The following is a 27,989-nucleotide window of genomic DNA, read 5'->3' on the forward strand; positions in this document are numbered from 1 at the left end:
CAAGAGGCCAAATAGACAGTGGCAAACATAAGAGCACAAGAAAGGTTACAGACAAGGAGAGAAGGCATTCAGTCCATCTAGCCCACGTGGTTGGTCTCATCCAGCTGTTTCTGGAAAAGCAGGGATATCTGCTTCAGCTCTCCCCAGCCTGGTGGAGTGGATCTCCCAGCCGGTCAAAGAGTGAGAGACTTGTTGAAACGGGGAGACACGGCACAGAGTTGCTTCCTTAAGCGTGACGATGCTTACAGACCTTCAGGGTCACTAACTGATGCTTTTATTGGCCAGTGTCATGGCTGTTATGTTGGAATCCTCTCCTTTGTATGCAGTAAGAATGCAGAGCCAGGGGAATGGATAGCTTATGAGGATAAGCAGAGCAGCATCTGAGAGCTAGAAAAAAATGATCACCCAAAGTATGTAGTCAAAAGACTGTTCTGTTACATGTCGATCACAGAAGCCGAATTAGTGGACGAACAGAGGGCTTCTTGCTTACTCCGGGTGACAGCCCTGGAAGGCAAGGGAATCAATCATTCTAGAGAGTAGAACTGGCTATGCTACTTCATTTAAAAAAAGTGGTTGAAAGGCTAGTGTGTACTGCAACCGAAGAACAAAAACAACTATTACTACTTTTTTACCTAGAAGATTATATCTATTATAGCTGGAAGTGGTTGTGAGTAACAGCAGTTCTTTGGATTGACATCAACAGGGGAAACAGGGTTTTACTGAACTCATAGCTACCCTTTATTTTGTCGGGTACCCACACGAAAAATGCCTTAATTCTTTGGAAAAAAATTAAATGTAATGTAATCCAAACGTAATGCAAGTGTGAGACCACCAGCCCATGGGGTGTAGCTCAGCCCAGAGAAGGTGTGTTTGTAAATTATGCTCCTGCTGTTGCTCTGAAGTTCTGGGAAGATTCTCCCCAGTAAACCCAGTAGAGTTAAAAAAATACAGAGAGGAATGGTGCTGTGGTGTGATGGTGCTGGGAGGTGGTCCCTTGATGTTATTGCCATCTGGGGCAGAGTTTGTTTGAGAGGGGAAAAGTATTTTCACAGAAACCTTTAGGAAGGGGTGCACCATGTTTTATACAGGACTGCTTCTTTTATCAAGCGGAACACCATTGCTCCTCACTTTGAGTACTGCTCATAACGGGTGGTCTTGTTTAGCTTCGTTAATAGTTCCCTGCAGTTTCTTTGTGGAAGATCTCTGTCTTTTGCCCTGCATTTACCCTGTAATGTTACAGTAATTGTGTGTTTCGCATCTTTAGTGTTCCTGTGTTGGGCACTCAATCTTTGCACAAGATTGGTGAATGATAGTACTGTGCTCTTGCATGATAATGGCTTCCTGTGTGTCTTCTTTACAAAACTCAGACTGCGTGGGCAAATGTAATTTTTGGTGTCGGCGCTCTGTTTAGTGTGCAGCATGAGTCTGTTCTTCCGGTCTCTTCACACATCTAAGCCAAAGGTAATTTAAGGCATGTGTGCCATGTGTTAAAAAATCACCCACTGATTGAAAGCAAACTACAGTGAACAAGTCCTTTTGAGCATCACTTCCAGGTAACAGGTATGTGTCTTAATGAAGCACTGTCGTGATTGATCATTGCTGGAAGTGTAAGCGGAGTTTAAACTATAAAAACACAGATCTTCTTGATGAACTGACAGGGAGAGACATTGTTAAAAAGGATGGAAGAATGCAGGAATCCTTTTTTTAAACACAACTCTTAAGTTGAAGGTCTCTTTGCAAAAATGTGTGCCTGCCTGTCTAAAATCAGCCAGAATCAACTGGCAAGAGTCTGTTGCTGAAGAAGTAACCTAATCCATTGAAAGCAAAGATTCCCGATGAGTTTGATGAAGCATTCAGTGGAATTACACCAGGGGAGTAATGTACAAGAAGGCACACTACAGAAAGGTAGACACTCCAGAAACATTTGTAATTTCTCAAAACATCAGTGAAAATTGAATCACACTTGCTCTGAATCAGCCAGGTCATGTACTCGAGTCCTTACTAAATACAGCTACAAAACAGAACTCATCCCGCGGTCAAATGACAGAGCTGCAGTCATGGCTGCTGAAGCTGGGTGGTCTTCGCTCTTCAAGCCCTTGCTAGAAAGAGAAGGTGCTCAGGATTTATTTGTCTACTGCTTCGGCCCATGAGTCTGGGATTTGGAATGAACATACGGACGTATGAAAGACTGTAACCGACAGGAGCCTATTCGACCCAGAGTAGCTCATTCAGCTGTTTCTGGACATGTAGCAGGTAGCACAGGCTGCCCCAGTCTGGCGTGAATCTTGGCAAAGTCTGACAAGTAGATGCAAGGGCATTGATAACCTAGCGGGCGGTGATAGTGGTCTAATGGTCTAATTCTTCTGTTGGAAGGCAGTGTTTGGCTTTTAGAAATTGTATAGGTACTATACAGTGGAAAAGGAAAAGTGTCAAGTTCCCCAAAGACCCACCTCATGACTACTGGAAGAATGTTATTCGCACAGATGAGTCAAAGGTTGAACTTTTGTGGCCACAATCAGAGACGTTTTGTGTGGCAAAAACCAAACTCTGCTTCCAGCGTAAGAACGTCATCCTAACTGTCAGGCACGCTGTGGGAGGATTGGAGTCTGCAGCTGCTTTTCTGCCTCGCGAATGGCTTCCCATCAAAAACGAGGCCGTGCAGTCAAAACAAGCACAGAGGGCTTCTTGAGCATTTCAGCACCCTGCTGTGTGAGGCACTGGCTGCGACATGCAATGTTGACAAGCGTGTTCTTGATCATAGCATTCAATGATGATCCCATATCATTACCCTGATTCCCTGCTTGACAACAGTAATATAGCAGGAGAACCCTGTGTAACGTGGCCCTACTTAATTCTACACAAGCATTTTAACAAACGTACATTTACACTCAAATGATAATTGTAGTTGGCACTGGTTACATACCAAAGACTAAGGTTTATGTTATGTATTAAAACTCTTGTTTAATTGTGTGTGATCAGTTTACTCTTGGATTTGAAGTGGGCTGGTTAGACAGGATAAGGTGTGAAGGTAATTAAAGTGAATTCAGGGCTCTTACTGACTGGACTTGGCAGAGGCCTCCAGATCTCCAGCTCTTGTTGTCTAAGACAGATTTGGAAGTTGAGCTACTTCCAATAATCTGCAGCACTGGGATAACATGGAGCTCTTGCCTGCTCCCAGGAGACTGCTAATTGAGCTCAAAGTGCAGACGAGAGGCTTGATGAGTCACTGCAGATGTACAGTTGAGGACAGTTGTATTAGTGCAGTGTGTCCAACAACATCGCAGAGAACAGCCCCCTGTGGAAGAGCTCATGCTATGCCATCTAGGCACCTGTTTACCGAAGCTGCAATTCAACGCTTTTAATAATAATAATTAATAATAATTGCTTACATTTATATAGCGCTTTTCTGGACACTCCACTCAAAGCGCTTTACAGGTAATGGGGTCTCCCCTCCACCACCACCAATGTGCAGCATCCACCTGGATGATGCGACGGCAGCCATAGTGCGCCAGAACGCTCACCACACATCAGCTATCAGTGGGGAGGAGAGCAGAGTAATGTAGCCAATTCATAGAGGGGGATTATTAGGAGGCCATGATGGGGTAAAGGCCAGGGGGGAAATTTGGCCAGGACACCGGGGTTACACCCCTACTCTTTTCGAGAAGCGCCCTGGGATTTTTAATGACCACAGAGAGTCAGGCCCTCGGTTTTACGTCTCATCCGAAGGACGGCACCTGTTTACAGTATAGTGTCCCCGTCACTATACTGGGGCATTAGGACCCACATGGACCGCAGGGTGAGCGCCCCCTGCTGGCCCCACTAACACCTCTTCCAGCAGCAACCTTAGTTTTTCCCAGGAGGTCTCCCATCCAGGTACTGACCAGGCTCACACCTGCTTAGCTTCAGTGGGTTGCCAGTTGTGAGTTGCAGGGTGATATGGCTGCTGGCAAGCATTTTTAGCCAGCATTTACCCTTATGGACAGATTTAATAGGATTTTCAAATAGCCCCCTTTGCCCCAAATGAGCACAGAGTGCTTTCAAAACTGAAATACTGAAGTACTTTAGCACTATGCTTAGTACTAAAAAATAGCACTAAGTACTAAAAATGTACCGCTCCCATAGACGTTTTTTGTTTTGCCAACAGAGGTAACTTCATTGAAGTCCTTTAATAAAATGCATTCATTCCATATTTCTTTTGGCTTTTAGTTTCAGAAAACAGCTGACTTCACTCTCCGTATTCGGTGAAATGGAATAATTGCCAGAATTCAACAGCTTTGGTCCTGCCACAGCAGGTTTCACCCACTTCCTGCCTAACGACATTTACCTGATTCTATGACCGTTTTGGTGCTTTAGGCCGATGGTTGATTCTGCCTAATTATTTGGTGAAGACGCTTTTGCAAAGTGCGGGTGTATTTTAGGATTGCTCGTTGCTTCGAATTTCCGAAGCACAGCTCATCTCTCCAAGCCTGCTGGGCAACCGTCTGTGAGGCAACAGATACCATACTGGAAACAGTAATCCCTGGAAATGGGCACTGCTCATCCATATTTAAAGCGCTCACTGATAAAATATTCAGTGGTACTAAGAGAGAGAAAGGGTCGCCTTGAATAGGATAGGTATACATCGGCACCTACAAGCACTTTCTTCCCATTGTAACAATGCTCTATTGAATCAAGTTATTCTGGAGAAAGTAATGAAATCGTGTAAAAACAATATCCCTATGGTGTGGACTTGTTTGTGTGCACTTCACACTTCACCCAGTATTAGGCATCTCATTCCTGGAGTGCCATGTGTCTGCCTAATTGTGCTCTTCCTTCTTCCCCTCTCGTACGTGACATGCATTTAAATGGTGAAATGGGCTCAGTTCTGAGGATCAGGTCAAAATATCGTGCATGAGAGTGTTTCAATATTGTACCGTCCATGGGCCCTGGCCAGCACCTGTAGGACTGTGATTCTCTTGGGATGGGTGTTTTGCATCTTAAGTGAATTTAAGTCACTGCCTCTCATAACAGTGTCTCCAAGACCTGTGTCTCAAGGGCTCTCTGTTCCTTAATAAAGTGGCCTCCTCTCCTAACCACACTGTGTCTAAAGTTCAGTGAGACAAAGCAGTCTAACCAACATCTGCTCTAAGAACTTCCCAAAACAGTGCGATTCAGCATATTGTCAACCTCGACTTCAAATTTTTAAAAAATATTCTTACAGTTCTGCCTAACATAAGCACTTCCCCACAATTGCGCGGGCCGAAAAAAAAATCTGTCTATCACACCGACAAGTTTCCTATGAAATAAAAAGCTTAATAATAATAATAATAATAATAATAATAAACTTTATTTTATATAGCACCTTTAAAGGTGGCTTCTCAAAGCGCTTTACAGGATGACAATAACAATAAATAAGAAGAATACAACAATAAATAAGAAGATTTCACAAGACAAGACACAATTACAACAATAACAATAGAGGAGACCGTGGAAGGTGGTATTAAGAAGAGCAGAGGGGTGAAGAATGGAACCAGTTAAGTAAAGGCTTTTCTGAAGAAGAAGGTTTTGAGTCTGGAAATCAAACAAATGAGCAAGCAATGCCCTCAAAATGCCTACCGTGCATGTTACAATAACGAGTTCGGACAAGTAGGAGAGCGTTACTTTTTTTAAGCTGTTGTGGGGGGGGGATGTCGAATGATTGGGTTACGGTTTTCAATTCGTGACTGGAATCGAGGTGTTTTCCTGCCGTCTAGTTCCTTTTCTTATAATGTGGAAGGAAACCGCCCGCCTGGAGATTGAAATTGATGCCCTTGTAACCCCAATGTGACTGAAGCAGCGAGGGAAGAGGTTTTTTTTGGGGGGGCAAACTGACGGAAAGCCAGCCCTGACCGAGTATGAGAGGAAGAGAGGTGGTGAGGGGGGCGAACCTGACGCGGTGTATTTCGTCCGCTGACTGAAAAGTGTCGCTTTAATTTCTACGACTACAAAGTAACGGTGCGGAGAAATGCACTTGCGAGTCGTAGACATTGTTGTTTTTTTTTTCCTTTCTTCGTCGGCTTGCTGAGTGAATAGCTTGGAGAGAAGGGGGAGAGAGACGGTCAGTCTAAATGCAGGAGCTTGGCTGGGAATTCAGCTCACGCTTAAAATAGAAGGACATGCAAGCGCTCACGGACGATAGCCATGGGCGTCCCAGCCTGTAATAAGGTACATGCCGAGGAGATCTACCTCATCTGTTCATGAAAGGTAAAACGCTGTTACGGCTTTGGATGTTACAGCGTTACGTTGTCGTCTGCGTGTGTTGTTTTTGTGCCTCTTTCCCCGGCGTGGTGTGGGAGTCCTGAATTAGCTAGGCCTGAACGCCGACTCGAATCCCCGGGAATTTCCTGACAGGGGCGACCGAAAATCGGGACGGCATCGCGGTGGTTCGTTTTTTTTTTAAACTCGGCGAGCGTTTAATGTAAAGTGTGGCCGTGTCGCGGGTAATTTAAATTTATTTCTTTTGAAAATCTAAAAAAAAAAAAAAACGATGACTGTTTTTCTTTTTACTGATCACCTTTGTTATGTAGTGTTGTAGTTCTTTCTATTAGTTTGGGGGTAACGTTGTGGGGGAAATACACGTCCCTGCCTCTCAGTTTGTTATATGTGTTCTGTAGTGTTTTAATAAGTATTTCTCTCAGTTGTCGGCAGGGCTACATTGCTCTTGTTGCTGGCGATTCACATAACGGGTCTCGGTTCGCCAGAGGGCACATTTTTTCGGAGACGGACCGCAGAATTGCTGTAACGGTCTGGTCCGCTGGCTATTTCAGTTATTGACAGCCGAGGAGGGCTATGTACAGAAAACTGAATGTCACAAAATGTAATTAGTGCTTAAAAAAAAACTTGTAGTCTGCCTGTTCACTGCGCTGGGTATTGCTCTGATCGGCGAATTGTATCGTTTGCAGTTTAAGTTAGCAGAAGCGGTGCCCATTTATCTCTCTGTTCTTATTGAAACTGAAGTGGCCAATCCTTTATCAAAACCGGTGTTGCTATTTTTGGGCTGTCGAGAAGTTACAGAGAATCGTGGACGTACTTTTATCGAAACGCCGTCGTGTGAGTCAGGCCTGGCGTTGGCAAACTCTCAAAATAGGTTCTGTGGAAATAACCTTACACGTCGTCCAAGCAAGCAAGGTAAAACGGCGCTCATCCAAAAAGTTTCGACACCAACGAGCAGTGCATTGCGGGTATCGTGCTCAGCAGGTATAGTTTTAATATTATTTTGCTAAAACCATACTATATGAAAACAGGATACAAGTTTGAGGTCTAGTGGTGTTTTTTAAACTTTTAATTTTGATTACCAAGCCAAGCGTATTGACAGAATTTATTTTCCTGTTAACTCAGTAATAAGATAATGTTATTTAAAGGAGAAATGTTTTTTTTTCTTCATTTTTTATTTCGCGTGGTAGTGATATTTAACATGCGATTGTGACAATCTGAACCAAGTGAAGAATCATTTTCTAGCTTCCTTGTCCAGGTTCAGTAGTCATGCTTGCAGCAGATGGTTGGCATAATTGATTGAGCCAAATCTGGTCTCCAAAAAGAAATCAGTAAAGACTTATAAGAGGCAGGTTTTGGTATCTGTAAGAGATCCTATGTGTTTTTGTGTTCTTGAAAATAATTAAATATTATACACCCCACATTCTTAGAACTGTACCCCGGGTGCTAAACTGCTTTATTTCTGTCTAATGATTTAAAGTTTAAATTGAGTTCCAAGTGCCCAGGCTTGTAGTGATGTCAGTCTGTGTGATGTACTGATATGAACATTATAGTCCATAAATGAGTGGCTTAAATTTGCAAAAATTAACGAGATGTACGAAAATATGAAAAGAATGGGCCTTGTAAGTATATTTGTTAATTTGTTTAAAAAAAATGGAAAACCTCCATTTTGTCTTCAAAATATGAAAAGAATGGGCCTTGTAAGAATATTTTTTAATTTGTTTAAAAAAATGGAAAATCTCCATTTTGTTTCCTCATATTTATGTTTAATCCTCACGTTTATTCCTCTCTTTTTCTAGTTAAGCCTCGGCTTGGCTTTAAATTGTGGTTCGGACATGCCACGTCTGTTGCTGTGGTGTGACCCTCAAGAAGCTCTGAGCTTTGTTTGCCCCGGAAGCGTGGCATTGCTCCTGCTAGGCTAACAGACTGACTCAGACCCAGTTAGACCCAGTTAGAGTGCAAGGAATCTTGAGAAGCAAATGGTAAGCATATTCCAGTGTGTGTAGCTGTGCCCAACTGGGATCAATTCACAGTGCTGTCTGCTGTTTAGAGGCTGTCTCTCAGGGCTAGCTGTTCGCTAGTGTGACTGCTCTGAAGAGGAAAAGGCAACACTGTCGCGTTTCTGGTTCATCCCTGGGCTGTGCTCTCAGGGTGCTCTCTCACCCCTCAACACGACGAGCTCGCGCCCAAGACCTCTCGCACGCATGCATTGTAGCACCGTCCTGGGCTACCTCAGGGCAGCCTTTCCTCAAGTGGGAGCGGTCCCGAAATGAACAGGACCACCTTAACTTTAGGCCCCCTTTTTTGGTGCAGCCCGTGGTGAGGTCAAGGTGAGCACACAGTCGAACCCAAGACCAGCGAGAGCTTGTAGGTGACAAGTGACTTCTAGTCAGCAGATGAAACAGGGAAACTGAGGCATTTGGAAGGAGAACAGCTCTTGGACTGTCTCAGCAGTATAGAATGTTGTTTAATATAGTCTTGAGTAATAACAGGCATCTACGTAGGCTTCAAAGACGTACGGGCTCAAAATTTGACATCATCGACAGGGGCTTCCCACTTTTGCAAAAGACTGTTTAGATCCTGTAACACAACTCTTTAGCCTGTCCTGCCTGTCATTCAGTTTTGCATAAAACTATAGCACAGATGTGATTTCAGTCAGGTTGCCACAAGGTGGTTTGTTGTTGGTGATGGTTATGTACTGTACCTTGAATTAAAATAAATGCCTCATCAGAAATGGTGATCTCATCTGGCGCTTAACAGGTTGTAACAAGTTTTTCTGTTGTAAGCTATACGTGTCAGCACTGGAGGTTTTCAAAGAGTTTTTGGAAATGGAACGTGGCATGTAAACCGCAGTTTACTTTGAGCCCTGTTAAAGCATGTAAATGATTTTCTGTGTTTTTTTTTTAACCAACTCAGTGGGCTGTACAAACCACGCACGGTACACAACAAAAGTGAAAAGTAAGTGGCGGAAGAGCACAGCAAACCGATCTTGTGAAACCAAGGTCACATGGTAAAACCTGTAGCGTGAGATGACAGGTGTTTAGGCAAATCTGAAAGTGTTGACGTTAACAGAGTCTCAACTAGATGTTAGCAGTGAGACCGACGTGGAAGGCTCTCTCATTTTGTGGAGCGTGGTCTTGAGCAGACCGGATTAGCAGATCTCTTAATTACACGCCTGCATTCTAACCCTTGAAGCTACCTTGATCAAGACCATTCAGTGAGCAGGTGAACCTTGAAGTCCCTTCTTCCGTGTTTCACGAGGAGTGATGTGATGTTGCAGCGTACTCTGTGTTGGCATGAGAGCCACAGACTTCTGGCCCTACAAAGTGCTATTTAGTATACATGCATTTCAAAGATTTCATTTCACCATTCTCAGGACCAGAACTGTAGTCGCTAGCTTTGTGAAGGTGTTGTTGGGTGCCCATGAGTATAACCTCAGTCATGAGCAAGTTCTGTTGCTTCCATATCTCACGATACAAATGTCGGTACAATGCAGAAACGACAGCAAAAGCGTCTGGATCGGTCTGCAAATAATTCTGAATGTCATCAGCACAGGCATGAATGATCTGACCAAGTGGCAGCGTACTAATACTAATTGTTCCCTGCACAAAGACCTGTGGAGCACCTTGAGAGAGCCAGAAAACAGATCTAAAAACAACCTGAACCAGTGATCTCTAGCTAATATAACAAGATCTACAGTAGGATGGTGTAATTGACAGTATCCAAAATCCAGAAAGATAAGAATTATATAGAGGAAAAGAATCAGAATCATTATCTACCTTCACAAGAACTGTTATAGTGCTGTTGCTTTTTTCCCAGGCCCACCCGAAAAGGTTCGAAGAGTTGGTTCGTTGTAACATGAGATTGCAACTGAGCTGCTACCACCAGTTTCCACAGTTTGTGAAAACACATCAAATGTGTGTGTTTACGGGGGTTGGGGGGTGGAAAGAGTTTTTTCTGATTACAAATCAAATTTCCTGCCCTGTAACGAACATGGTGGAATTGTGGAACATCTGTGATATCAGCCCCATCTCATGCACCTCCTGCTCTCATTGATAGAAGAGGAAAGGACTTTGGCAAATGCACTGCAATGCCGTTTCTATAAAATTGAGGGTCCCATTCATCTCAAGCGAGCAACTTCAGCTTTTTAAAAATGTCATTGTTTCTTGCATGTTTTTTGGATGTTATTTTAGACAATTAGCTTATAAAATCCGAAATATACATTAGTAATAATTGGAATTGAAAGCCCTGCTGCTAAGCTCCTGTGAGCTCTTCATCTGTTGCAGGTATTGTAGGATGCCAACAAATGAAAACGTTAAATGCCGTTAAATGAAAGGATCAAGACTAAAAGTCTGAGGCTTTGTCAGCTTGTGTACTCTAAAGGAAGAAAACTAAAACTAAATGAATGCTGCAATGCCAGCATCCATTCGCTACTTAATGATGTGGTCTGAATGCTACGTTTAATTTTATTCATTGGAACGACTTAATACAGTACAGCAACAGTGCAATAGAAAACCCACTTGATTTAATAATAATTTTGACTTCTGCTTAAAACAGTTGGTGGCTATCAACATTTTTAACCAGTGTCTATCACTCACTCATGATGTTTCTGGGAGGAGTTACATATTTTTGTAGTTTGAACGTGAGCAAGAGATGTTCTCTTTTTACTAATTTCGGGCTATGTGCTGTAATGGTCTGTCAAAAGGAAAGAACTTGACTGTTGTCCTGGAAAACTAGGGTTTTTTATTAGCACCTACTGACCTGGGTAATGTCAAGTAAGTACATGCCCCAGTGATTTGGCACAAGTGTAATTAAGTTAAGATGGCAAAACTTAATGACACTTGTTGCATCTTTTCTGTGTAACATGTTGTCTAGTGCTGATGATGCATGTTTTTTTCCAGCAGGTTTAATGACTTTTATATGGCTCAACCCTGTCTGTCAGAATTTTTGCAGTTTGCAAAGGTAAAATAAACAAGAAGGATCAATGATCTGATTGTTTTATGGCATCCAAGAAAAAACATAGTGCCAAACCACTGACCTCTGCACAGTCAACGCCCCACTAACCTGAATTTCATGTATGCGATCTTGCCACTTCCCTGTGAACAGGATGTCAACAATTCCGCTGAAATCTCACTGTGCGGGTTTAGGAATGGGATACGTGCAGTGATACTGTGTGATACTGTGTGGTACTTTGAGCACAACTCGTACATCCAGCCAGTAGAATTTGTGGGTGTGTGTGTTGATAAAGTAGTACTGACAGTGTGGATACAAAGCAGTAAAGGAAAGGTCCTGACGTAGAACATGTTTACAGTGCTTAAGAACAAATTAATTTACCAGTTTTAGAATTGGACAAATACGGAAGTGCATTGCTGCCACAAAGAGAAAACATCCTTCGCCTTGTCTCGTCATTACGAGACAGTAATTCTCGCGTACTTTGTGATCATGCAATAGCACAATTGTCATAATACCTATATCCCTACCTGCGGACTTACAGTTTTAAGCAGTGAAACTGATGGCACGTGTAACTGTTCCTAACGGAACCATCGTTGCTTTGATCTCTAAATCCCACAAAACTGGTCTTCATGCTTGTGATGATTCTCTTCATATTTGCTAAAAATCATACGATTTCTTTATGACTTAACCACAGTTGAAAGTAAATCCGTACAAATCCTGCTGTGCTGGATGTTGACCCAAGCATTACACCAGAAGTACCGGCAGCTTCTAGATGCGTTCAGTGCACAGGGTAACAGGTTGTACAGTGCATATGCTAAATCATTATCTAGTAAATAAGAGATAAGGGGGCGAATGTTTTTCCCTTAGTGGCAGCAATGCGCTTCAATTAAGACATGAGTGTAATGCAGCACAAAAGCGAAAGGTGTGGTTGAGAGCCGAGATCACATATGCTGCTTAAACAGGTAGAGCTAGTCAGGTACTTCTGCTTATGATAACCCATCACCCAAAAATAGGAACTGTGGCAGCTTTCTACTGACACCTGTGAATTATCCCAACAGCAGTAGATTTCAGCAGCATGTTTGGATCAGTAATCAATGCTGACATGCCACACAAAGGCCCATCATATCAGTTTACAGCTCGTACAGGTTGGTTAAATATTTCCAGCTTTCTAGAATGAAACAGTCAGAGCCTCTATTTAAGGCAGTGATGTAGAGAAGTGGTTGAGTTAACCTTTATATAACGTACAGTATATTACAATAATACAGTACAGCAACAGTGCAATAGAAAACAAAATTCAACAAGATTGCTTAATTGGAATTCTTCAGGTACCGTAGAAACGACAATTAGCTTGTAAAAGTTTAAAAACAAAAATATCCTTAACTGCAAACAATTTTCTCTGTTTAAATGTGAGAGGTTTTCATTGAGCATTGTTCAGAGTTATGGAGAATGAACTGGAAGTCTGTGCGTTCTAATATCAGGGGGTGGGGGGAGGGGGGGGTTTGCTGGTTGTACCCCTTAATTCACTCAGGTTGCCAAGAAAGTCCCTGCAGTTGAAAAGTGTTCAGCTCATCATTGTGAATGAGAATTTGCGATTCACTGAAGCATTTAGTTAAGTAAAGGAGTTAAAAAATAATAAGCAACAATTCAGGTGGGTAGCTGTGTCAGCGTGCGTAGGCTGCAAAGGAACAAGTAATAGGTTTATTCTATGCTGAAAAAAAGAAGAAAGAGAACACAACATTTTGCCCGTGGAGCCTTCTTCAGGTGTGAGCAGCAATTGTCAGCAACAATAAGCAACAATTGTCAGCCTAAGTTGGCCAAGCAAAATGTGTTTGTGACACTGTGCAATCGTCTGTGTAATATGCAATTTTCTGATGGAGGCTTTCATCTTGCCACCCACTGCAATAAGGAGAGGCCAGAATAGTGCATTCATTGCAGCTCACAAGGCTGAGATAACTGAAACATACATGAAGATAACATCAGCTACTAATTAAAATGTGCCCTGCTGGTGAAAAGATAGATCCCCCATCACCAGGCGGCAGGAAGCTGTAAAAAGCACGTGAGCTGATTTTCAGTTTTGACTCTAAATTTGACTCCAGTCACAATTCTTACCCCCACTGCGTGTGAAACTTTAAACTGCAAATTTAATCTTTTGGATTTTGCTTTGAAGTCATCAACATTTTTTTTTCTTTCGATTGGCATTACAACTGATGAAAAATCAAGAGGTCAAGAGTATCGAGGTTCTCTCCATGATGTGAGAAATTACGGCAGATGATTGAACCAGTCGGATTGCTGTGGAGAAAAACATGTCACGCCGCCCTGGCCTGCTGCCTCTGTGTCGCTTGAACGGTTGTTTCCTCCTGCAGGTGATGTAGCACGGTCGATACCATGTGAAAGATGAGCTTCCTGAAGCCTACTCGGAACCTGCTGCTGGCCTTGTGTCCCATGCTGGTCTTGGGATTCCTCTACTACTCGTCAGGGAAGCTGCACCTGCGCGTGTGGAGCCAGAAACCACGTGAGTACGCTAGCAGGCACTGTTCCCCGCCCTCCCCGGGGCAGAACCCCCCGAGGGACTTCGAGAGGGGCCTCACGGGCCCCCTCTGAGTGTCGCAGAGCCCGAGACACCGGCCACCCACCTCCTAGCTCCCCTGGCACGCGGCACGCGGGATCGCAGTGACCCGAGCCGTGAAAACGTCCACGCACGCACGCTCACACGCATGCACGCAGCTGGAGATGCCAAATTGACTGACTGGGTGTCAGATTAACAGGAAGGCGGAGCAGGCGCCGGGACTCATTCAGATGAGTGGGGGAGCTGCGTGAAGGCGACAGCGCCCTCTTGTCACCAGCTGAGAGAGACAGGAAGGCGGGCAGTGATGATTTTCGACAGAAGCTGCAGGCTTTCGGCCCAGTGAGGAGTCCTATGTGGTTTAAATGGTGCAGCCAGGCGCCGTTCAGGGCTCGGGGATGCTGAGCAGATTACCCACCTGAAAGATGCCTTCCACTCATTTGGTCTGTGATGCACGAACCATGTGATGATGCAAATGTTGTTTGTGCGTTGGGAACTAGTTTGTGCTTGCTCCTTTTGGCAGACGAACACTTATACTGCAGGTTTTTCAGCGGTGAAAAGAAAACAAGGGCACATTTCTTGACTCTTTTGTTCTGCCTCTAGCTGACTAGGGAATATGTTAGATTGGAAATCTATTGAAACCCGTTACAGAGCATATCAAGGAGAGCTTTGTTTTTTTGCTGTTCTATTTAAAAAAAAAAAATTAGGGTGCCTTAGAAGGAGGTCTTGGGTTGTCACAAGTATGTACAGTAATGCATAACTCATTCAGGAAATGGTAAAGGAGTCAAGTGATGACCTTTTTCCTATCCCACAAAGACATTCTCTTCTTTGCCCCGGGATACGGCGTTACCCATGGTTCTGCGCTTTGTTCACAGGGTGATTCTAAAGTTAAATCGCCTAAAACTGTGTTGACAAATTACACCCTGTGGAACGTAGGAGCTTGTCCCACATGCGAGTGGACTATGGAGAACACGTTGCTATGGACAGTAACACTGAAGTTCTATTTCTATTTCTAGTAAGACGGTAGTTGCGCATTCAACACGTTTGCTCAGTCACATGGTTGTACATGCATTCGATGTCCTGCCTTGTGGTGTGTGCTGTCGCTGTCCACTGTGTCTCTATTGCCTGTGGGCCAAGTTTCACCGCTTCCCTGTGTGGAATCAGTGTGATAGAAGGACTAGACAACTATATGTGCACCCACTGTTTTAAGTGCAGAAGATACAGTGTGCAGTGTCCTTTGTAACTCACTGTATCTTTTAGATGGAGCAAGCCTGTTCTCTTTAGGGTGCTTGTCTCTACATAGCGCATTTGTTTCACTAATGTATGTGTTCAGCATGAATTGACTGTCATACTTGAAAGCTGCATGAAGCTGCATATTTAGGTAATTCTTTTTTTGCCAGGTGGGGGCGCTAGAAGATTTTCAAAGGCAGTTTTCAGGTTCTCTTTAATATTCCACGACTTCAGCAAACGTTGCAAATTTGCATAAGAGTGCTGCACTTTTTTTTGTAGCTGCTTATTTGAATGTTTAGCTTTAATTCTGCTTCGTTTTGAAGTTGTTATTTACTTAAACTTGGTTTTTACATTTGTAGAGCAGGGCTTTGTTGTTCAGTCCTCAGTGGATTGATGTCTGGGCAGCTTTTCAGTGTTTTTTTTTAAAGTGACAACAAATGGAGAGCTGGGAAGTGGTTAAATTTGTTCAGTTATTATAAAGTAATAAACTGCTTTGTGTCAGTAGGAGCTTAGCCAGTAGGAGGCCTGAAAGACACTGGCCCTTTTGAGACCACGGTTAGACAGACCTGCGGCAGAAGAGATTTCACTTTTGATATGACTTCTCAGAACGCGTTCTTGTGGGAGTTCTGGCTGTTTTTAGTACTTTCGTGTTTTTGAACTCTTTCTCTCACTTTTTTTTTAGAATGCAGGTGTTAGCAGAGTTATAAATAAAAGAACTGTACAAGTACAACAACCATTCAAGTAAAACTCAAACCTACTGTAGCTGCAAAGGCACTATAAACCAAAAAAAGGCAGCTTTGATTGGAAATTTATTTCTCGGTTAATTGTATTACTAAGTGTTGTTCATTTTTTTCCCCTCATTCTTATGATGACTTCAGTTTTCGGCCTGTATTTAATGAATTCAAGAACACTGCTTTCAAGAGTGTGTGTGTGTCAACCCCAGTGTCCTGACTGTGTTCACCTCTGTGTTTCCACAGTTCATTCAGTCAGAATATAATGTTTTCCAGACGTCGAATTTCACTGTCCTTTACTTCAGTGATCCGTGATTCTGATTCTGAGAAACTAATAGAAAAGGTCTAGAACAGAATCGAGATCTCTCTTATTGAGGAAATCCAGAGGAGAGTAGCCAGGTACATTCTGGGCTGAACATCATGTCCTGCTCAGCCATGGTGAAGTGGGCTCTGACAAAGTGAACACTGGACTTCTCCTGTATGGATGGTGAAAGGTGTCTTAGGACACAAGTGGAAACTACATGGAAATGTATTTATAACTGATAACAGGAAGCGCTTCTTTCCTGGAAGGGCAGTTGAAGTGTGGAACAGGCTACCCAGCCAGCTGTTGAAGCGAATATCCTGACTTATTTTTTGAAAAGCCACAACTACCAGATGAGCTTAATGGACCAAATAGCCTCCTTTCGTTTATAACTCATTAGGTGCGCAGACGCAGCGTTTTACCAGGGTGTACTCCTTGCGTAGTGCCTCGTTTATGCTTCATACACTTTAGAGAGTTATATTCAAGGAAAAGAAAGACGCGTTATTCAGAAAATGGTGCTTGTACAACTGAAATAAAGTATATGGGCTTCCAAGTTAGAACAGGGTACTGAGATGCATGAGCAAAGTAGCAATATAGCGACCAGTCTTGAAAAAGAGACACCCTTCCAGGCCAACACAACAGTCCATCTGAAAAGTTGCTCGACAGCTTTTTTGCAGAACCGAATGTTCTGTGATGGCAATTGTGTGTAGAAATTCCACCCTAGAAGTTGCAGACTTGTTGCTACTGCGATCACACAACGCAAAGCTCTGGTCTGTCTTATCTGCAAGTTCACGGTAAGCCACACTCCTGCTCCTTAATTTACATTTACAATCTCCTTGCTCCTCTGTTTACAAGCCTCTCTAGGGCTTGTTTCAAAGATGGTGTTTTCTTACCGATACGTGCAGCCAGTCTGCACAGTGGACAACGTATCATCGTTATTGGACAGCACATAGTGATTAAGTTGCTTTAAGTGGTTTTCTGTGGAACCTTAATATGTTATTAGGATGAATGGTGTTCAGCAATCTTGTGACCTGGAAAAAAATGACCTAATGTTGCAACTCTCACTACAATCTCCACTAACAAACTGTGAATAAGAACCGTAGACCCAGTTCGTATCTCAGTATTTAACTGTGATAGTTTTTATATCGGTAACATAAAAAGGAGTCAAGGTAGACAAACGCTGGCTTCTGTCTCCCTTCAAGAGTAAGTGGAAGAATGTTTTTTTTCCTCTTACGCAGTAATAGTAGAGAGAAGACTACAGTATTTCAAAAATCATTTTTACAGCGCTGCAGTGCCACTTCTCTACCACAAAAGGGCGAACTGACACTATGGAATGTACTTAGTTCAGCGACGCTGTAAGTTAAGAGTAATGTGTCAGCGTCGTCTCTTAAAAAGAGACAAAAACATTGGTGATTTTTGACGTTTTCCCTGCTTGTATGGTTAAATCTTCATATTTAGACTAGCCCTTTTAAAATAAAAAAGGGCCCTTGAATTTATCTTGAAATGCTGCCCTAGTCTTCAACAGCTAAATTCGTAAGTTTAAACTGTTTAATACTTGAAAATGGCGGGGAAAAGCAGGGAAAGTAGAAGAAACGGAGGGACTGGTGTTATGTCTGGTTTCTGAATAGGCTGCAGCCTAACAGGTGTTTTGCTTGTGCTGAGGAATGAAATGGCGCTGGCCTCCCTGCTGGCAGTGCTCTAGTACTGAGCTCCTGCACTCCAGCTCTCCATTGCATGACTGCAGTCTGTGGTTTGGGAAAACGGGATCATCCCGAGACACAATTGTAAGGGGCCGGCATGCTGTGAGATCAAACAGGTTGTGTTACAAATATGTGCTGTATGTTCTGTGCATAATTGGCATTCCAAAAATGAACATTTGCTGAATAAATATAGCCCAGTGTTTATATACATAGTCCTCTGGCCATGCTTTAGTAATCTAAACATTTATCAGAGCGACTAGAAATAAAAAAAAAATTGCGGCTAGCACAGGAATTTGATGCTGTTGTCTGAGGGGCTGAGGAGAAAATGGGAAATCGTAGTCCAGGTGTGGTCCGTTCGCACACAGAGGCCTTCGGGCCAGGCTCCTGTGAAATGGGGAGCTGCTCTTCTCAGGGCTGGGAGCTGGATGAAGACCCGGTTCCCAGCATCTCGCAGAACAAAAATCAGAGTGAAAACCCGAGTTTCCACCTCCCTCCCTCCCTTTTTTTTGTGCGGGATTAAATCTGAGCTTGCTTCATACCGGGGTGGTTCAGCGCCGGGTTACTTTATAAAATGAATCTGGGACTGTAATTATCTCAAATGGGAATCCTGATGGGACACGCGGCAGACGCCATTGGGTTCTGGATTTCTGGTGGAGATGGCGGCTGCACCTTGTGCTTCCCGCCCCAGTTCTGGAACACGGTACGCCCTTTGGAAACATTTCGTAGTATCAAAACATTTTGTTTTGGGGGGCGGAAAGAGCACAACAGATTTGGATGAAAATGACGGAAACCCGCTCGATTGGTTTTCCCCAGGTACACCTTACACACGCTGCTCTTGGAGGAGCGCCTGGGAACGTGCCTTCTAGGGTTTTGCCAGATGCTGCTTATAAAAAAAAAAAACACAGGGAAGGAAAACAAAACAATTGCTCGGCAGTGTAAATCCCCACACGTCGGCTGTAGTACTTTGCTCAGCCGAAGGGAGTTGTTTTACTAGCGGGATCAGAGCAGCCTGAGGCTTTCGGAGTGCAGTGAGAGTGTCTAGCGGAGGTGAACGCTGAGCCTGGCGTCTGTCTGCTTCTCAGGGCCAGTGAGCTCTCTGAGGTCTCCAGTCTTCAGTCTGCGTCCCGGCATTTGTTTCTGCTTACTGGGGTGAAATCTTATCCCTTGAGTTCAGTTTTCCCCCACGGCCTTTTTTGGGATCGTTATTTTTTTCCCCCCCCAATATTCCGGGGCACGGGTGTTGTTATCGAAATGCAGACTGAGGCCAAAGCCTCGTCATTCACCTTAGTGTGCTGTGCGATTCGTTCATAAACCCCAGTGAGATTATACTGCACTGCAAGGTGTTAATGCACTGTCCTGAATGGATAGAAAACCTCTTCATGTTTTCAATGCAGACTGGCATAATATTCAGCTGATGTGATTTTTCTGATGGATTATTCAGCAACGTTATTGCTTTGTGTACTTTGTGCAGCATGTATTGTTGAAAAGTCTTGTGGCAAATATCAGAAAAGGATTAACAGTAACGCTGCCCACATGCAGTCTTAAGATTATGGTTAAATAATGTTGAAGTACTGATTACATACTGTAGCATGTAAAATAAGTCAACTTCCGTGGTTGAAATGCTAATTATCTCCTTTAGTAAGCAATGACTATCATGTTATAGAATGATCATGTTTGCTAGTTGAAAACCATGATTTCAGAATGTGACCAGGTTTGAGATGAAACATCAGAGGTGATGAAATGGCCAACTGAATGACTTTTTAACAGATGCTACCCCGAACACCTCACTGGAGCCTAGTTTACAAAACCTTGAAGATACCTTATCTTAAAGAATATGACTACAGTAGTGTTTCCACACAGCACGGTTAAATTTGACAGTTTAACAGTAAGCCTTATTTAACACCTCTCCCATTTGGTGGATGCTGGTAACAGTGTTTTTTTCTGTAATGGAATCGGTGAGTCTGTACGACATAGCCCGCATCTGAATCACTTGTCAGTGTAAATGTTTAGATTCCCTCTTGGCCCTTTGAGACACCCCCTGTTTGAAGAGCTAAGTGCTGTTCAACCCCCATGCGATGGCTGGGTGAGTCGTCAGGAGGTGGGGGACACGGCAGCACTTGAGCCCGTCTGATCTGCAGGCTGCCTTCTCTGGAGCCACTCTTCTGCTTCGTGATCGTGAGAAGCCCTCAGATCTGTGATGCAAGTTCAAAGAGCCACGATTTCACCTTCGTCTCTGTGCACAGACGGGACGGGTGGGGTGTTGGGTAATGAGAGCCGCCACACAGGGTTCTAGGGGCTGCTGTGATTGATTAATGCCTGTGTGTTCGACCCTGAATCAGAAGTTGTTGAATCTTATTAGCACCCTCACTGACCCCCTGTCTCGGTTCATTAGCACAGGTTAGGTTGTGTTTACTTTTGGAGTTAATCAAATCAGGCCCCAGCTGAGGTATGGATAGACTCTTTGGGTTTGGGTGCAGCTGATCTTGCCTCATCCTTCTCTTTCCGTTTCGCAGCCTGTGATCGAGTGATGTTATTTTCCCAATTAAAAGGACGGTATTATTCTCTGCCTTGTATCTCAGGCATAAATGGCACTATTTGGTGGCAGATCACCATGTGGATGGTTTTTGAATTGAGAAAGTCGGGTGCAATTCTGATGTGCAAACGTTCCTTTCAGGGACGGAGGAACAATTTCTGTTAGCCAAGTTAATTTTGATGATTCACTGATTAGGAGAGAATTAAGTATTTACATTACACTGTATGCAGGAACCTAAGAGAAGCCATGTGCTGCTTTTTCCAATGCAGTGAATACTGTGATGTTATGAAACTCTCTGCTCCTGCTGCCTACCGAATTCGTCCTAACCAAGGACCAGAGTCTTCTCTCTGGAATGTTTTATATCCCAGATCCATCACTATCGCACTAATCCAGGACCTTCAATTAGCCGGGAAATTTGTCTCGGTGTCTTTTCAGGTTGCTTCCCCCTTTTTTTTCCCCAAAAGCTGAAAAACAAAAAGTAGAGCGGTCAATTAGAATTTTCTAAGTCTGCCCAAGCTGTCTGCTTCAGTATCGCTCTTGTCTGAAGCTGAGCTTCAGCGAAGGATTGTAACCACTTGGAATGTCATTTACAACTGGGCCGTCAATGTCTATGCTGTATACATGTTTCTTTTGTGGAAAGTTACACAAGTTATAACACGTGAGGGACTCCAGTTGGTGTGTACAAGCCAAAAGCCAGGAACATGAGGAAAGTTACAGCCGAGAGAAGGCCATGTGGCCTATTTAACCCATTTAGTCGTTAGCAGCTAATTGATCCAAAGGTCTCGGGCAGCTGTGTCTTGAAAGAAGCCAGGTCCATGCCATTAGCTTCAACAACATGGCTGAGTAGTATGAACTGGGAGAACACGAGCATCTGCTTGAGAGAAATACAGAATCACGCATTAAAACGTAATTGTAATCGACTGGTTCTTAGCACCTCGTCAGAGCTGGCTGCTTGCCTTTGGGCTGCCTAATGCCTGCTTTGGAGAGCTATTTGCCATTAACTTGGACTTCGCTGACGTTCGCAGGCATGCGGGCATCTTTGATTTGCTGCAGTCCACCCAAGTTTCAGAACAAGTGTCCCTCAGTTTTAAGTTCTTTCTACAAGAAGAGACCGATAATCTTCCAGCCAGACTCCTGCTGGCTGTAGGAGGAAAAACATTCTTCACATTTCACAGCACATGCGCCACTCTTGGGCTTTTTCTGACCCTGTTGCTTAGAAATAATGAAGGAGAGCCTAAAGTTTTTTGAAGAAGGCATGGATGAAGAATGAACTGGAGTTGGATGCCTCTGGTGTACTTCTGAGTGGCTCTGAAGGCAGACGAGGATTTTTCCTCCTTTAAAATCAGGTTGTGAGAAAGACGGACATCCTCTTGACATGAGTATGTTTATGTATGTTTTGATTATAATTCATGCATAGTGACAGAGACAATGCAGACCATATTACACCATCCCTGATGCTTCAATTGTAATACCGAGCTGAATGTAAATATTTAATAGTCATTTTCCTGCTTTCGTTTTTAACCGAGTTAATGATAATTTGTTAATGTTTTTTTTTTTAAATGTTTGTCAGTTCCTCAGGTTGCTAGGCCAGCGTGCCCTGAGGATCCTGCCACCTAGCTGTGATGAGATAGCTGTTCCTCTTCCTGGTCATTCCTTTCTCTCTAGTTTAAATACACCCTCCATAGGTGCTTTGTAGTGCGCTCCATGGCTTGCTGGGGTCTACAAGAGACCCCCAGATATATATATCTCGTGGAGCAGCCACTGAACCCTGACCTGCACTCTGAAAAAGACTACATTGCTTTCGCGTGTATGTCAAAACTGAATTTGCAGAGACATGCACAATTTAATCAGGTTAAGGTGAGGAAATGTGGAGATGTTTTCTTTTCTAAGCTACTGTCAAATTCCGCCAGCGTTGTGGTGGATCTGTGGAGGTTATCGAAGTTATGCGTTTTTCCATTATAAAGTAATTTTCCTTTGGTACCACATGTTAAAAGCAATCAAGGAGATAAGCCTCGATTCCCTCAATTTTGAATAGGAGGGGGTGGGTCGGCGTGTGTGTTTGGAATAAGGATTTCAGAGCCGGCAGAATCTGGTGTCTCTTAATGCCGAGGCTTTGTGGAAGAAATTAGCAGATACGTTTAGTCATTTTTTTTTATCCTCCAGCAGTAACTGAGCTCAGCTTTTGTGCTTTTCAGAAAGTAAAAGCAATCAGGTTTTTAGTCTCGCGTCATGGGATTTTGCGGATTAATTTTGCAACATCTTTTTTGAAATCCACTAACAGACTAGGTGTGCTGTCTTCAAGAATGCAGCGCCGTACATTAAATATTGAGAATATTGATTGGCCAGCAGTTACTTCATCGTGTCTATGATATATCGTATGAGTTGACTTGATTGTTTTCCATAACTCTGCCCTGATACCAGTTTTCTGCATTCATTGAGTAATCTAAGCCTTTACTAGAACTTTCTGTTCCCAGTTAAAGTAGTTTATACTGTAACACAAGGGAGAACAAGTTCCTTTAAGGGATATTAAGAACTTTTTTCATTGCGTGGATGATTTATCTTTGTTTCATAAAAAAACACCAGACTATTGGACACGGGGTCCTCTATGTGATAAAGGGTTCCTCAGTGAACACACACGTGATGGACAGGCTGTGGGAAGACTATTGCACCAAGAAGAAAAGGCCCTAAAGGAATTGTGAATTACCACTTGTTTAGCTTTTTGCCAAACTGATTATGTGTCTCATGTTAAAACTGTCGCGATCAAGATACAAAAGGGCCAAGATTCATGTCTGCTTTCCTCGCAGTGCACAGTCCTTGCCCCCTTTTTTTAAGGCAGAAGCACGATCGCTACAAAGAAACTTTCGTTAAAGCTCCATGACATTGCAAAGCCAAAGAGGGTGGTTTGTGTATCTGTGCAATAGGTCTGAGGCTGAAGCCCCACCTTGAACCTCCTTAGGTCCAGGTTCTATCCAAACAGCTCTGGGTGAAGTCCAGGAAATGTTGTAGGAACCGTGTCTTCCTCCTGGAATCCAGGCTGCAGAAGGTCTGGAGGTCAGCCCTGATTTTTTCAAAGACGTGACGATGAGTGTGGGTTCTCAAAGTTTGGATTTCTACCCCTCCATGTGTTTTGCCCCAAGTGCCCTAACTTGCACAGGCATGCGGTGGCATATTGGTGGAGGTCAAATACTGTAGGTTGAACTGTCTCATTTCCCTCCTTGGATCTGTCTGTAAGGTGAAGTGCTCTACGTCAGCCCCAGTACAACAGCACGGAGGTGCAGCAGTGACATGCAATGCAGACGGCAAAAGGATCGTTAGGATTACTCTGTCAGAGGCTTCCCTATGTCAATTGGGACTGAATGAGCCAGTGCAGGGTGAAACTCAGCCTTTCTTTCACAAGTAGGCCAGTGTATTCCCAGGACATTACCCTCTTAATTGTTAGGACCTGGCACAATTCTTGCAATCTTAATCTTCCTCTGGAAGAAAGGAGGTCTTGCACTTTTTGAGGGAGTGAAATTCAGAGAGGCTGTGTGTTAGAACTAGGGAAAACGTTTAACTGTCTCCTCACCCCCCCCCCCCAAACCCCCCTCCAAACCATCACCATTATCTCCAGTCTTGTTGCTGAATGCCTACGTGGAGACCTCTTCTGTAAGGTGATCCTGGCTGTTTAAACATGACTGTACATCAAACTAATGGTGCGCAAAGAAAGACGTTTGAAAGGAATAAACACCAGTCTCTCTTAATCCTTTTTATGTTTCAGTCATTAAGTGTTCGTATAAAAGTGTCTGAGTTGACAGTGGGATGCAGATACCATCTTTTTGTGAAAATGCAACCTTTTGGAAAAAGATCATTTAGTGTAAATATCTCTTGGATCTTCTTGTATCTCAAAACCAAGGCCAAAAACTGCAAAACAAAGAACTTTCTTCTAAGTAGTACTCACTGTACTTTAAAATCTAAAGCCATCAGTCCACACTGAAGAGAAGCACAAGTTTGAGAACTGCAATCTGCTTATTTTGTACCACCAGGGCAGCACGTCTAGTAGTGTCTGCAGGGTTGAAAATGATGGCTCCGATGGTGTTCTGATTCGGAGGCAGAGTTAGGGTCAATTCCAGGTTTTTATTTCCAGTTGCTCTTTTTTCACACCTTTTCCTGTTCCTTTTTTACATTCACAGCACTGGAATTGGTTTAGAGAAGGAAATGGGCTTGATCCCACCCCCGATGAGTAGGAAACTGCGCTCTTGTTGCTTAGAGATGAGCCTGGCTAGTGTAGCACACTCTGCGCTTGGCTGAGTGCCGGAACTGCAGATAGAGAATGAAACATCATTATTCCATTATAATACTGGTGATGGATTTTTCTTTTTCCTCATCATCTAGCCCTCCTGCTTAGGTATAATGTCTTGCCATTCAGCAGAAAGGGCCTTTATGCGTTAGTAGGTTTCACTACCAATCAGAATTTCTTCAGGTGTTCTACTTTATTTTCTTGCCAGTATTTTTATTGCAATCCCAATCTTTAGAAAAAATGTACTGTTCAGCAAGGTGTTGTTTGTCTTTACATAGGTCGCATGGTGAAAGAACCTGTAGTTCAATGTGTGGTGTTTAATTAGGCTTTTCCGTATCTTTAAAAGTCACCTATCTGTTGTAACTCGGATCAGTAGAGCTGACCAGAGGAGAACTCGGAGAGCTTTTTGACATTTCGGCACCTGGGCATCCTAGCATCTGAATACATCCTTTCTTCCTGGTTCTGTTCTTTAGATGGTAACCAATAAGCTTGGTCGTTGCTGCCAAGGTATATTTGCAGTATGTGCTTCAGGGCTAAGTGAAGAGACCACCTCTGTGCTTGACTGTCTGGGGGCATCCGTAATAAACTCATTTCAGCTGCTCTGTAACATCATGCCTCCCTACAGGTGGCAGAGAGAAAGTGTTTTTATGTGCATGTGGGAGATTTTAAACAGGCTGCCATTATGGCCATTCCTGAGGCAAAAGTGTTTGTTGAAGAACACATATCCTGCAGTTTTTAAAATCTGGGCTTTTGGTTTCTTTGCATTTGCTGATAATACCAGGCTTTGTCCGATACAAAGGAAATCTTGCACAGCTTCAAGGGAGTCCTGCTTTTGGAAAAGGAGTAGTTAGAAAAGATCCGTCTGTGTTTTGATTTTATTCCAGGTCATTCTTATCTGGAGTTTCTGTCACACATGAAGGAAACGCTGTTTATGAAATGAATGATTTCTGACTCCTGTGAGTTTAAACCTTGAATAAAAAAATAAGTTTTGAGGAAAGATGTGGTGAACTTTAAGAAAAAAGGAAACCATCAATTTTGCAGGCAACTTTAATTGCTTTCAAATATTCTTTTAATCAGGCTGTCTGGTTTTATATGACAAATACACAGTTTGTGTAATGTCAGAATAATAAAATCAGTTTGGAAATGGCAACTACTTCACAGCTGTCTTTAGTTTATTTTGATTTTGACAGAGTGTTACGCAAGACCCATCAAGTTCTGTAAAAAAATGCAGGCGAGGGCCGATGGAGATGGGTAAGTCTCTAGGGAATGAAAGGGCACATGTGATCCTTCAAAGGAAATGGACAGACCAGACACAGGTGGGGTTGAGACTCGACTATGCCTGCATTCAGGTTTCTGCAGGACTCCTCTGGGTTTTCAGAACTAGAAACATAGTAGTTCATCGTTCTTCTCAGGAATGACTTGACTCCTGTAGTGCCTGTTGGGACTAAATGTGGGGTGTATGAGGGACAAACTGTTGTAATGAAAATGACAAAATGGATTTTTGTGTTGTACAATTAAGTGTTTTCTTTCTTTTTTTATTTCGGGGGGGGCAAAAGTGCTTCAGAGAACACTTGTCCATTTTCCAAGGTGTTGAAGGGGGGGGATGAAAAGTCATGGTAACAATTAAGCGGAGAGCTTGATTAAAAGCTGGAGTCGTCTCTTACATCATCAGATCGGCCTTGGACTCATCTGCAGGACGCTGGGGTTTAACGCTGCCAGAGGGTCTCCCTGTGGCCCGGCACTGATTCAAGCTAAACTGATGCTCTTGTGTTTACAGAGTTCCCGGGGGATCCACACTCCGTGGGACGAATTGTAGGCTCAGGTACAGGTCCAAAACAATCCTGGAAACAGTCAGACCTGGCAGCCATGTTGGGAGGTTGTCTTACAGCTCAAGAAAGAGGTTTCATTGTTTCATCGCTAAAGCAGTCTTTATGAAGCGCCTTATTGCTTTCCGATTGTAGAGGACAGTTTTCTTAACCACTGTAGCCTTTGCTCGCCCAACTGCGTGGTGAGAACTTTCACGTAGACTGTATGATTGTCTTAGTACAGTACCTTCAAATTGGGTCAACCATACTGATGCACAATGAAAACACAAGTCTCAAGGTTTAAATCGGTAGCAAATTAGACGCATTTTAAAATGATGAGCCGAGGGCTTTCTTGGCTAAATTGTTCCTTTTGGATAACTAAACGCCGAGCTCAAGTCATGTTACATGTATAAATGACTCAAACGTTAGTTCTTGAAAGCTCTAGCCACTTACAGTTTGGTATTGGAGTAAACATGGCCAAAAAGTAGTCTTACAATTCTGTATAAATTGCCATTCAAAAAGACATGATTTTACTTAAAAAGCAAGAGCAGCAAATGATACCGCCATGCCCACCTTCTCCAGTGAATATCTCTTGTTTGCTGTTCACAAGATTGAAGGTGGTCTGTGTGAGAGAAAAGTACTGTGGAGAGGAAGATGTTCTCCTTCAACAGTTAAATTCACAGAAACTTGCTTTGTGAAAGATGGGCCCCATCCTGGAAGGCAGAAGGTCACCTCACCAGTCCCGGGCATCTGTAATGTCTTTCTGATCCACCTGGATTATCATTTGCAGTGACTACAATGCGAGAAGTTCTTGTGAAGAAATAACTTGTGGATCAGCCATGTCCAGCTGCTGGCTGCCGGAAAGTGAGGCCTGTTCACAGGAATGACATGCTTCAGCTGTGAGATCTACCGAATCTTCTGTGCTGGAGGACATCTGCGACAGTGGCAGAGAGTAGTGCCATGTTCACCAATGAATGCCATTTTGCTCTTGACAGACCTGTCATTAGAAGATAAATGGAGACCTCCCGTTGATCATTGCTGTGTTCAGGCCAATCAGTGGGGCTGGAGAAGTGTGATGATCTAGTGAAAAACCTTCTTTAAACATGAGTGCCTTTGATGCAGATGGCAAGCTTACCGCTGCTTGATACACTGACAGTGACCTTTGTAATTGTCAATCTGTTCCTGTAAGCTGATCTTCTATGGTCTGGAGGTTGTAGCCAGACATCGCAAGACCACACAGTGCTATGATTACAGCGCACGACTTTGGTAACATAATGTCAAGGTCTGAGTGTGGCCAGTCCTTTCTTCTGATCCAAATCCAAGGACCAGCTCAAGCACAGCCATCAACAGAAGACAGAAGCATGACTGGCCAGCCCTCACCTGCTGACAAAAGCTGCAGAGGAGGAGAAGCAGAATATCCTACTGTCTGTCCAGAGGCTCATGAGATCTACACTTCTGGATTCCCAGGACTGTGTTCATGCTCAGGGAAGTCATACCTGATAATCAGCTTGGATGATTTCATCCTGATTGTGTGCCATGTTTCGCACTGAAAGCCTAGCAGGATTTTGTTTTTTACCTGTGTTATTTTTCAGATTGTCCACAATTTCGTATCCAGTTAAGTAAGACTTGTTAGTTTCTTTTGTGCTTCAGTGTATAACAGAATTTG

The 27,989-nt window shown here is 43.3% G+C and overlaps 1 protein-coding gene across 5 annotated transcripts in view; it reads left to right on the plus strand.

The window, feature by feature from the left end:
• Positions 1-27,989, plus strand: part of LOC102684544 (CMP-N-acetylneuraminate-beta-1,4-galactoside alpha-2,3-sialyltransferase) — a 90,498-nt gene that overhangs the window by 7,184 nt on the left and 55,325 nt on the right. Inside the window, exons 1-4 of one of the 5 annotated variants that reach the window (XM_069193962.1) lie at positions 5,687-6,222; positions 8,031-8,213; positions 13,548-13,696; positions 26,296-26,340. In XM_069193962.1, the coding sequence (XP_069050063.1) occupies positions 13,579-13,696; positions 26,296-26,340 (163 nt within the window). In that variant the 5' untranslated portion in view covers positions 5,687-6,222; positions 8,031-8,213; positions 13,548-13,578. Of the gene's footprint in view, positions 1-5,686; positions 6,223-7,111; positions 7,216-8,030; positions 8,214-13,547; positions 13,697-26,295; positions 26,341-27,989 lie in introns of those variants that run through there. The other 4 variants (XM_069193963.1, XM_069193960.1, XM_069193961.1 and 1 more) reach the window with 4 other exon arrangements.

Source organism: Lepisosteus oculatus, chromosome 9 (genome assembly GCF_040954835.1).
Source record: "Lepisosteus oculatus isolate fLepOcu1 chromosome 9, fLepOcu1.hap2, whole genome shotgun sequence".
Classification (NCBI taxonomy): Eukaryota; Metazoa; Chordata; class Actinopteri; order Semionotiformes; family Lepisosteidae; genus Lepisosteus; species Lepisosteus oculatus.